The sequence below is a fragment of the Syngnathus typhle genome, linkage group LG11 (assembly GCF_033458585.1).
Source record: "Syngnathus typhle isolate RoL2023-S1 ecotype Sweden linkage group LG11, RoL_Styp_1.0, whole genome shotgun sequence".
Classification (NCBI taxonomy): Eukaryota; Metazoa; Chordata; class Actinopteri; order Syngnathiformes; family Syngnathidae; genus Syngnathus; species Syngnathus typhle.
The window spans coordinates 1,313,631-1,324,518 of NC_083748.1; the positions used below are offsets into that span (position 1 = coordinate 1,313,631).

A 10,888-nucleotide genomic window follows, 5' to 3' on the forward strand; every position below is an offset into this window, starting at 1 on the left:
GGCCTTGAAGCGCGGGTCATTCATGATTTTAGCCTGATGGAAGATGAACTCCACGAAAATTCCAAAGGGGGGGAATGAAACTCCATAACATTGTTTGTAGTTGAATCCGTTAGTCCGCAACTTCTCTTCCAGGCTAAAGGGAAGCCTTTGAACCAAGGGACTTATTCCTCTGGCTGAAGGCTTGGAAGGGTTCCGTCTGCCTTGGCTGCTCTTAATTCCATCAAGAGGTCACCGAACTTTGCACAGTCTTTGTTGGTGATTTTGGGAAATTATTGATGCTTTGGAAGAGAGCCTCTTCGACTACTTCGGGGGCTCCGTAGCAGGGCTGCGGACTCGGTCGGATTTTTGCACCGAGTCCGAGTCTGAGTCCGGCCTCTTGACCATGAGTCAGAGTCCGAGTCCGGCTGTCCATTTTTTCTGTTAATTCATGTGACTGCTTAGTCTTTATTCAAGGCTAATTTAGATCAAAATCTAAATAATTACAACAGTTTTGTGATGGCTTTGTCTTTATTAAACATATAAACGAATACAATAACCAGATACTTTCAAGTTTTAATCATTAATTACACCATTATAGCTCAGACATTTATCTAAACACAAATAATTAGTGACGACCCCTTATTTGGAAAGCGAAAAACGCATGTCGTACGGCGTCAGCACTATGTTGTTTTCAATAAAAACATGAAGAACTCACGTTTGCGTCAGTCAATTTTAATCTTTATAAAGGATTATTCTCATTTGATGTCTTGAAATTCATCCGCGTTCTGCCATTGAAGCGGGGTGCATTCAAAGACCAGTCGTACAGACGGAACACTCATTCACTTCACCAAAACGCAACAATATAATTACATGAGCTCTTTGCATAAACCTCGATGCAAAGAAACTCCTCTTTTTGGGTACAGGCTACAAGGAGTATATATTACAAAGGAGACTTTATACTTAATTGTGATCATCATTCATCCATCCATCCATTTTATTTTATTAGTCAGGTATTGTTAGGGTGGTGCTCACTCTAACTTATTTTGCAGGAACCACACTGGAGACAAGTCAGTCGTTTTAGACACCTGCAGGCGGAGAGTTCACTCGTCGCTGTGCTTACAGCGATGGTCGAATGAAGTCTGACTCAGGCCTCGTCAGGCGCTTATTTATTGAGAGAAACAGAGTGGGGTTTAAAGTGGGGGTTTGGGAATACACAGGTTGGGCTGGAGACGCACCCCTGCTGTTCAAGGCATAGCAGGGGGCCTTTTACGACTTTCTGTAAACAAAGCAACTTTGATTGCTTCCTTTGCGTCTAGTCAATCAGTGGTAAACTAATTTTGTCTAGACAGGACAAACTAATTAAATTATTACAGGTTACATTCCAACATAATCATACGATGAAGATATTCTGCAAACCCTAACAGGTATTTTCAAAGCAAATTAATATTGTTGCATTTATTAATTTGCTTTAACATGCAATATAATTAAAAGCTGACACGATAGCAATGTCAAACGTGTTAATTTAAGAAAAAGCCACACACGTTTTCTGATCAAATCTTTCATAACGAGAATGATTTGAGTGAATTGATTTTACAATTTTTATCCCCCCTCCCCACCATCTGTCACTTTTCTTGGGACAAAAGGAGCCTTCAGAACTGAAATTTCTTCTCAATTATTCATTCAAATCAATTCACTCAAATCATTCTCGTTATGAAAGATTTGATCACAAAACGTTTCCGTCTGTACGACTGGTCTTTGAATGCACCCCGCTTCAATGGCAGAACGCGGATGAATTTAAAGACATCAAATGAGAATAATCCTTTATAAAAATTAAAATTGACTGACGCAAACGTGAGTTCTTCATGTTTTTATTCAAAACAACATAGTGCTGACGCCGTACGACGCCGTACGACATCGGTTTTTCGCTATAATTCGGTATAATTCGAGGTAGTCCACCCTCACCCAAAGTTAAGGTTTCAAGGGGAATATTATTGTCATAATTGTCTGGACCATATATGATAATTGTATAATGGTAGTTATTGATAGATCTTGAAGATGTCAAGTTATAGGTGCATAAGACTATGTTGTTCATGCATATAGCACGTTCATTGTAAGAGGGGAAGAGATGTTGTTTATTTTGGGCTAACTCAAATTCCGTAGTAGAAAAACCCCGGAAGTGGGATGGGCATTCTGTGTTGTTGTGGTACGCCCTATGAACTTACTGTGAGTAAGGAATAAAGCAGTTATCATTCATGTCGTTGTCCGACCTATTCTTGCTATCTAAGAACCTGGAAAATAGTAAGGATATAACATATATCACGGGTCATTATGACGAGTTTGGTGGAGTTTTTACTGCTTCTTCCAACTCCTACCGCTCTGACTGTAACCTGACACTCTCTGGCTGCGTCTTGTCTCTTTTTTTTATTGTCAGACTCAATGGACTCGGTCAAAATCAGCACAGAGTCCGAGTCTGAGTCCCCGAGTCCGAACCGAGTCCACAGCCCTGCTCCGTAGCATGCGTCCAGTCTGTCCCATGTCATCTGGAGTCCTCGTTCGAGGTGATTGGCATTGACATCCCTGATATGCTTTGCATGGTCTCCCGACTCTTTCCCGAGCCACTTCACCAGTAGATCCATCTCCTCGCTGGTAGTGAGATTGAGTCCTCTCACTGCGTTTTGACGGTCGCCAAGCTGTGTAGCTTGCAGGCTTGTTGTTGAATTGAGTCATACTTGTAGTCCAGCTCGTGACGGGCGAAATATCTGACAATGTCGTTGATACCTGATTGGTCGTGCTGGATGCTTTGGGGTGTGTAGTTGGGCACGGTAGGACGTGATGGACCCCGGTATCTGGGTGTAGCTGTATATGTGCCCTGATGGCCCTGTGTATCTCTTGGGATAAGAGATGTGATAGGGGCATGTTGTTGTGGCCAATGAGCTGGTAGTCTGTTCGCCGGTGTATAGGTGAGGTTGGCATCAATAGAGTTACCTGGCACAGTATCTGCACGTAGATATGTTTCGTCACCTTGCGGGGGAAGATAAGGTGCTGATGCAGACACTACATGTAGCCATCTTGCCTCGTCGTGAGAGTGTAGATGTGGTGCCATTGTTGGCTCTGTGAATCGCTGTCCAGGCTTGTCTTGCGAAAATGGTTGTGATGCCAAAGTTAGCTGAATACGTAGCTGAGCAGGCTCATCCTGGGAGAGTACACGTGGCGGCGCTGGGGGCTCTGGTTAGTGTCATCCTGAGTGAGAAGGTGCAGAGGCGGGTTGGATAATACTATGTTTAGCGGGTCAGTTTCGGTAGGAGCGTATTCTGCCCGCGCGGCGGTTGAATGCTCCTTGGACTGCTGAGCAACATATTCTCTGGTCCGTTCCAGTGGGTTAAAGGGATTCTCATCGAGTTGAATCTTCCTGCTACCTCGCTCACTACCATTGATGCTAGCCGCTGCTTCCAGAGCAGGGGTGTCCAAACTTTTTGCAAGGAGGGCCAGATTTAGTAACGTGAAGGGGCCCGGGGGCCAATATTTTTGCTTCTCTTCTTTAGGAGCTCAAGCTTCTTGTGCGGGCCATATTCAATTATGTTTTCAGAATTTGCTGCGAGCCAATAAAAACTGCAGTTGGCCCGCGGGCCGTAGTTTGGACATCCCTATTCTAGAGCCTCTGCTTTGGCCTCAGCCGCAGCCACGTTTTACTCTAATGATAGCTTCTCCATGCGATCCACTAATTGTGCCTTTTCCATCTCCATGTGTGCCTCTAATTGTGCCTTGTCCATTTTCAGAATAATTTCTTTATCTGTTGTTAGGCTACGGATTTTAGTTATTGATCTGACTCCAAATTGCGATAAACACTTAACACATGAGTCGTTATGTCCTAATCCACACACTGGTGCACCTAACAATTTTGCGAGTTCGTTCTGTCAAAGAGATGACCAGTTGATCAATCAGACCGAATTTACTAGGGGTGTAACGATTCATCGATACACATCGATTAATCGATATAATGCTCTACGATTTATTGGCATCGATGCTAAACGTAAACATCGATTTATATCGCCGTGTTTGACCTCGGACATTAGACGCGACTTTATTTTGAAATCCAGTTCATTGTTGCTTGCTTCCTCTTTCCGGGAGCAGTGCGCGCGGCGTTGTTGTGTTGTGAGCAGAGCAGGCACGTGAAAGGGGAGTCGACAACTAGTACGCGGCTCCTGGGCTGGTGCTATGGCTAGTGTCCAAAAAGACGAGGAAATTTGCTCCCCTTTAGGCTTCAAGTCATTCGTTTGGAAGCACTTTGGATTCCAAAGAAAAGATGGCTCAACGGACAAGACACGTGCAGTTTGTAAATCCTGCCATGCGGTGATCAAATATTCAGGGACCACAAATCTCGCCGCACATTTAAAGAGAAAACACGACATCAAAGTTCAGTGTTAAAATACCGTTTTTTTCCGTGTATAGTGCGCAAAATTGAACGAATTTATTGTCCTAAAATCTGGGGTGCGCATAATACATGGGTACAAAAAATAATTTTTTTTTTTTTAATTTTTTTTTTTTTTTTTTTTTAGAAAACAAAACCAACAACAGGACTGACCGACAAAGACGTGGAACAAAAAGACAGGGTGACATTACCAAAGACAGGAACAGAAAGCAAACAGACATCATGACAGTAACACATGCAATGATCCGACGGTGAGCGAGGGGCAGACAGGACTTAAATACAAAACACGTTACATCGATTGAGGTGACACAGGAAGAGAGGGGCGACGCGAACAGAAACTATGGCAACTTAGACACATAGCAAAACTGGGGACGAGACGTGACAAATGTCCCTCGAAATGAAACTTGAAATCACCAAGTTTTGGTTTCCAAGGGTGTTTTTATTCCTCTTCAACGTCTCTCCCATACAGAGCCGCCTTTTTCACGTCCGCACGCCTCTTTCCCGTGCGCGCACGGAGCTCGGTGGTGCGTTTATGGGCAGTCGGAGAAATCAACGCCAACAAAAAAAATTACATCCAGCCTAGTTAAGACCATACCAAAGACTATAAAAATGGGACCCGATGCCTCCCTGCGTGTGTGACGATCATTGGGACTTAAAAAAAAAAAAAAAAGAAAAAAAAAATTCATAAAAAAAAATTCATAAAAATTGGGTGCGTATTATACATGAGTACAGGCTTTTTTCCAGCATCAGCATGCCATTTTTAGGGTGCGTATTATACATGGGGGCGCACTATACACAGAAAAAAACGGTATATTTTTTATTTAAAAAAAATATATATTGATCGTAGAACACTATATCGCGATATATCGTGAATGAATCGCAGCAGGCTTTAAGATATCGGCAAATATCGTATTGTAGTTCTTTGTATCGGTATGATATCGTATTGTGACAAAACCCGCGATTTACACCCCTAGAATTTACCAATTGTTTATTCCTGACAAAGCAAGCTAATACAGGCGCCTGGGTCCCGGGTCCCTCACACTAAAACTCGTGTGTTCTTGTTACCATCAAGAGACAACACATTCTTCCGGGTTGCCCAGTTATAAAGAAACACAATATGAATATTCAAACATGCAAAACATTGTGTGATGGTTGGTCGATGGCACTCTCCTCCCCGTCTGGGTGTTAGTGCTGAATGCAGGTGTCGGGCCTCAGCTGTCTGACGGTTGAGTCCGACCACCAGGACGAGGTGTTATTCTTGTTCCTCACCGGCCTCAAGATGTTCTTGTCCGGTGTCCTCCCTCTCTGGGCCGATGATACATCCCTGAGGTGTTCTTGTCAGGAGTCCTCCCTGTCTGGACCGATGGTATATCCTGTTCCACAACACTTCAAAGAAAACGACTTCGTGCAGTTGCCTGCACATTCCTTACCCCCCACCATGCGACTACACGAGCACAGCCATCCATCCATCCATCCATCCATCCATCCATCCATCTTCTTCCGCTTATCCGGGGTCGGGTCGCGGGGGCAGCAGCTTCACGAGGGACTCCCAGACTTCCCTCTCCCCAGCCACTTCATCTAGCTCATCCCGGGGGATCCCAAGGCGTTCCCAGGCCAGCTGAGAGACATAGTCTCTCCAGCGCGTCCTGGGTCGTCCCCGGGGTCTCCTACCGGTGGGACATGCCCGGAACACCTCCCCAGGGAAGCGTCCAGGAGAAATCCTGATGAGATGCCCGAGCCACCTCATCTGGGTCCTCTCAACGTGGAGGACCAGCGACTCTACTCCGAGTCTCTCCCGGATGACCGAACTTCTCACCCTATCTTTAAGGGAGAGCCCGGACATCCTGCGGAGAAAACTCATTTCGTCCGCTTGTATCCGGGATCTCGTTCTTTCGGTCACGACCCATAGCTTGTGACCATAGGTGAGGGTAGAAGCGTAAATCGACCGATAAATTGAGAGCTTTGTGTCAGGTCTAAATACCATCAGACATTTATTTACACGCTGGAAACTAAGAGGAGAAGACAACCAGTATTCTTTTGCTCGCGAGGAGAATTAGGTAGAAGGCCCAGTTCACAGTCCTCCACCAATTCTGGACTTCCCCCACCGCTATCTCCTCTTTTTACTTTGGGTTGCCCTGGTTACAAGAGGCGTTGCTACACTAAAGGGAGGGGAGAGTGTGACTGTAGCAACGCTGTTTCAGCTAGCTAATAATGTTGTGTGGTGCGAGGCCGCATGGCCTTGGCCGATCTGTGACCCCAGGAATGCAGAGTCTGTTCTTAGATGGTTGGCAGCCTCGTTCCCGGCAGCAATCTCCAAACCTGGATGCCGTGTCCCTGTAAAACAATGCTCTAGACTTTCTTGCTACATTTCACACAATAATAATAATGAGTAAATAATCAGATACCTCTCGTGCATACACTCTAACAAACGTTAAGTACCGTTTTTTCCGTGTATAGTGCGCCCCCATGTATAGTACGCACCCTAAAAATGGCAGGCTGATGCTGGAAAAAAGCTTGTACCCATGTATAATACGCACCCAATTTTTATGAATTTTTTAAAAAAAAAATTAATTTTTTTTTTTTTTTTTAAGTCCCAAAGATCGTCACACACGCAGGGAGGCAATGGGTCCCATTTTTATAGTCTTTGGTATGGTCTTAACTAGGCTGGATGTCATTTTTTTTGTTGGCGTTGATTTCTCCGACTGCCCCTAAACGCACCACCGCGCTCCGTGCGCGCAGGGGAAAGAGGCGGCTCTGTATGGGAGAGACGTTGAAGAGGAATAAAAACACCCTTGGAAACCAAAACTTGCCCCTCGTCGTGACTCGGAGCCGCAACAAATGTTTCGGATTTGTGTAGGGTACATTGTGACAGACGGCAAACTAGCAGGTGATCGAGCGAGCGTCTGATACAAGAGCATTGCGGTCGTATGGAGCGTGTTTGAAATGAACAGCAGAGACGAAAGGAACAAGGCAAAGTGTTGTGAAATAAAATATTACCTGTAATACGCATTTTGTTATTTGCTGATTGAAACTGCTAATTAAACTGTGAATTGAAACTAATAGGTGGAGAACTGAACTCTCGCTCTTTATATAGCTGACGTGTCTTGCGCAACCTTTCTGCGCATCTGTAATGGCGGCCTCCGTATGACGTCCGGTCCGCGATGGAGATTAAAAAACAAACAATATTTGACAATAACACACCATCGAGGATTGCACCATCGCATCAAACGATGTGTCGTCAATTATGAATTTTACTAAGTGTGTTGGGCAGGATGGCTGAATGCGATGCGCGATTGACAACAAACAAGAAGAAAGGTGAGTTTTATTTCGGGGGAGATTTGTCATGTCTCGTCCCCAGTTTTGCTATGTGTCTAGGTTGCCATAGTTTCTGTTCGCGTCACCCCTCTCTTCCTGTGTCACCTCAATCGATGTAACGTGTTTTGTATTTAAGTCCTGTCTGCCCCTCGCTCACCGTTGGATCATTGCATGTGTTACTGTCATTCTGTTCCTGTCTTTGGTAATGTCACCCTGTCTTTTTGTTCCACGACTTTGTCGGTCAGTCCTGTTGTTGGTTTTGTTGTACCATTACTTTCTTTAAAAAAAAAAAAAAAAAATTAAAAATTTTTTTTGTACCCATTTATAATACGCACCCCAGATTTTAGGACAATAAATTAGTTAAATATTGCGCACTATACACGGAAAAAAACGGTAGATGTGAGATAACTTGCATGAAGTCTACTTACTTTAGCGTCGAAAGCGGAGTGCGAGGAGGCTGAAGAGGGTCAAGCGCGGGGGCATCCGGGCCAGGCTGGCGGCCAACCCTGCTCGCCCGGCCGTGCCTTCCATTCTTCTGGTGAATATTCGATCGCTGGACAACAAAATGGATTACATTTGCTTGCTGCGATCTACAAACCGGACAGTGCGGGACTGCTGTGTGCTCGTGTTCACTGAGACTCTGCCGTACATCTGCAGCGGCTAGCGTGCTATCGGGCAGACCGGGCCATTGTACAAGGGGGAAAATCTCGTGGAGGTGGAATATGCGTCTACATCCGTGACGAATGGTGCCGGGACTCTGTATTGGTATGCAAGCACTGCTCGCCACTGGCAGAGTTTGTGATCATTAAGTGCCGTCCTTTTTACCTGCCAAGGGAATTTACCGCGATTCTGCTGGTCGCGGTTTACATCACGCCTTCCAACATCGAAGGCGACAGAATCGCGGCTCTTCGTGAACTGTACCAGGCTGTCAGAGAACAACAGACAGCGCACCCTGACGGTTTCACCATCTTAGCTGGGGATTTTAATCATGCTAATCTGAAGTCTGTTTTTCCGAGGCTTCACCAGCATGTTAATTTTCCTACGCGTGGCGACAGCTTCCTGGACCTGGTCTACTCTTCGCATAAAGGAGCTTTCAAAGCCGCCCCCCTCCCCCATCTTGGCCTTTCTGACCATATCACTGTTATGCTTTTGCTCGCATACAGACAAATGGTGAGAGCATCCAGACCGGTTCGAAAGCGGGCCTGAGGGTGCCTCTGATGCGCTTCGGGACTGCTTTGGCTCTCCTGACTGGGACATGTTTAGGAGGGCTAGCACTTGCGACGATCGGACAGACATTGAGGAGTATACTGACTCTGTTTCCTTCTACATCAGGAAGTGCATTGATGATGTGACTCACTCAAAATCCATCGTCGCTCGTGCTAACCGGAAGCCATGGCTGACGGGGGCTGTCTTCAGGCTGCTGAGGGCCAGGGACAAAGCCTTTAGAGGGGGGGATGAGGCTGGCTTGAGTACTGCGAGGGCCGACCTGTCCCGGGGCATCAAAGAAGCAAAGAGGGCGTTCTCTTGCAAAATTACCGCCCACTTTAAGGACAGCAGGGACGCACGGAGCCTTTGGCAGGGCATTCAGACCATCACGGACTACAAGCCCGCACCGCAGAGCTGTGAAGGGGACGTCTGTCTGCTCAATGACCTTAACCGCTTCTTTGCTCACTTTGACGCTCAGAACAGCACTTGCCCGCTGAAGGCCACTCCCCCTTGACACGAGCTGCCCCTGTGCCTCTCCGCCGACATCATCATCATCGTCATCATCTTGTCGCTCAGACATTAGGTACATCCGAGCCATCTTGTCCTCCATGGGCGATATTGCTGTAGTGATGAGACGGTTAAACAGAGCACGCAGGCAAGGAACACAACAACATCCACACAAGGTGAGTATAGCAGCAAATACTGCAACTGATATCAAAATGGAGGACACAAGGGCTTTATACTTCCCAAAAACATCCATCCATTTGTCCCACACTGATGTGTCCACACCAGAGTGCTCTTTCATCCTCGCATTGAGGGATTGCAGGCCTGCAATTGCCCTCGTCAGGCTCCCATCAGGGGCGGTGTTGTTGGGGATGAAGGTGTAGCATTGTTCTCCGAACATTGCGCAGACCCCTCCTTTCTCAGACAACAACATATCAAGAGCAATACGGTTCTGGAATGCCGTTAGGGAGGTCGTGGCTAGCTGTTCATGCACTGCCTCAAGCCCTGCTTGTGTCCAATTGCCCAATTTTTGCACATTGTAGTGGATGTAATTTATTCTGTCTACGTTCTTGTTCACCGTACACCACCAGCAAATGGAGGACTCCCATCCTGCCGCAATTTGGTCTACTAATTTGTATTCACTAGGAACCCCTCTGGGCACTCCAATTGCATCTATGTAAGTCGGATCACTGTCGCCTTTCCAATTTAAAGATCTTTTGGTTCTACCGACTTTAACCCATCCCACCGGCAACACACTTTGTGCCCTATCCACAAGATTCATGGTAGTCACAGGATATATGGAGGTGGGCAAAATTAGGGTGACTAAAGCACAATTACCCGTTCGATTTCTTAGCAGACGATCAAAAATAGTACTATCGCCGCACCACCACCATATATCGCTTCGTGACACAGGAACAAAGGATGCACCAGTGTCAATTTCGCTGCACCAGTCATCTGACAGGTCTCCCAGCTTTTTTCCCGATCCAATCATGTTAATACATGTAAAATTTCCCTTGGCCACATTCTTTGAAAACAATGGCTTCTTTTTCTCAACAGTTGTCATAGGGAACACTTTATCCCACATTACATAATCTGGGCTAGGGTTTGTAGTAGACATGACAGATTTCACACAATCTTTGGTCAATGGTGACGGTACAACATAAAGCAATGGCCGGGGGCCCATACAAACAACGCATTCCGTTTTTGCTGCTTGTGCAGCTTGTTCTACTAATAATAACCAATTGTTAGTTTTGCCAGTTACAGCCGTAGTAACTTGAAACCAATTATCCACATTCATTCTTGACATATTTACTGCCACTACAGAAGGTACCTGTGGTAAAGCAATTTGAGCAGCAGTTCTCTGATCAGGTAAACTTTGATGGTGTATTTTTTGTGATTGTTTTTTATCAACCAATTTTATCTTTATCAGGCCCAAGGGGTCTTTTCCTGATACAT

At 45.7% G+C, this 10,888-nt stretch overlaps 1 protein-coding gene across 1 annotated transcript; it reads right to left on the reverse strand.

The window, feature by feature from the left end:
* Positions 1-6,416: 6,416 nt before the first annotated feature.
* LOC133162710 (uncharacterized) lies at positions 6,417-10,417 on the reverse strand. The gene is made up of 3 exons (XM_061292106.1): positions 9,396-10,417; positions 8,152-8,276; positions 6,417-6,742 (listed from the first exon to the last, which is right to left on the reverse strand). Exons 1-3 carry the CDS (start codon positions 10,212-10,214, stop codon positions 6,610-6,612), a joined length of 1,077 nt encoding a protein of 358 aa, XP_061148090.1. The 5' UTR covers positions 10,215-10,417; the 3' UTR covers positions 6,417-6,609.
* Positions 10,418-10,888: the final 471 nt, after the last annotated feature.

Coding starts and splice junctions, on each gene's coding strand:
- LOC133162710 (XM_061292106.1), bottom strand. CDS start 10,214: ATGAATCTTGTGGATAGGGCACAAAGTGTGTTGCCGGTGGGATGGGTT. Junction 8,277..9,395: donor GTGCTGTTCTGAGCGTCAAA/GTGAGCAAAGAA, acceptor TTTGTTGTCCAG/CGATCGAATATTCACCAGAA. Junction 6,743..8,151: donor ACTCCGCTTTCGACGCTAAA/GTAAGTAGACTT, acceptor ATTGTTTTACAG/GGACACGGCATCCAGGTTTG.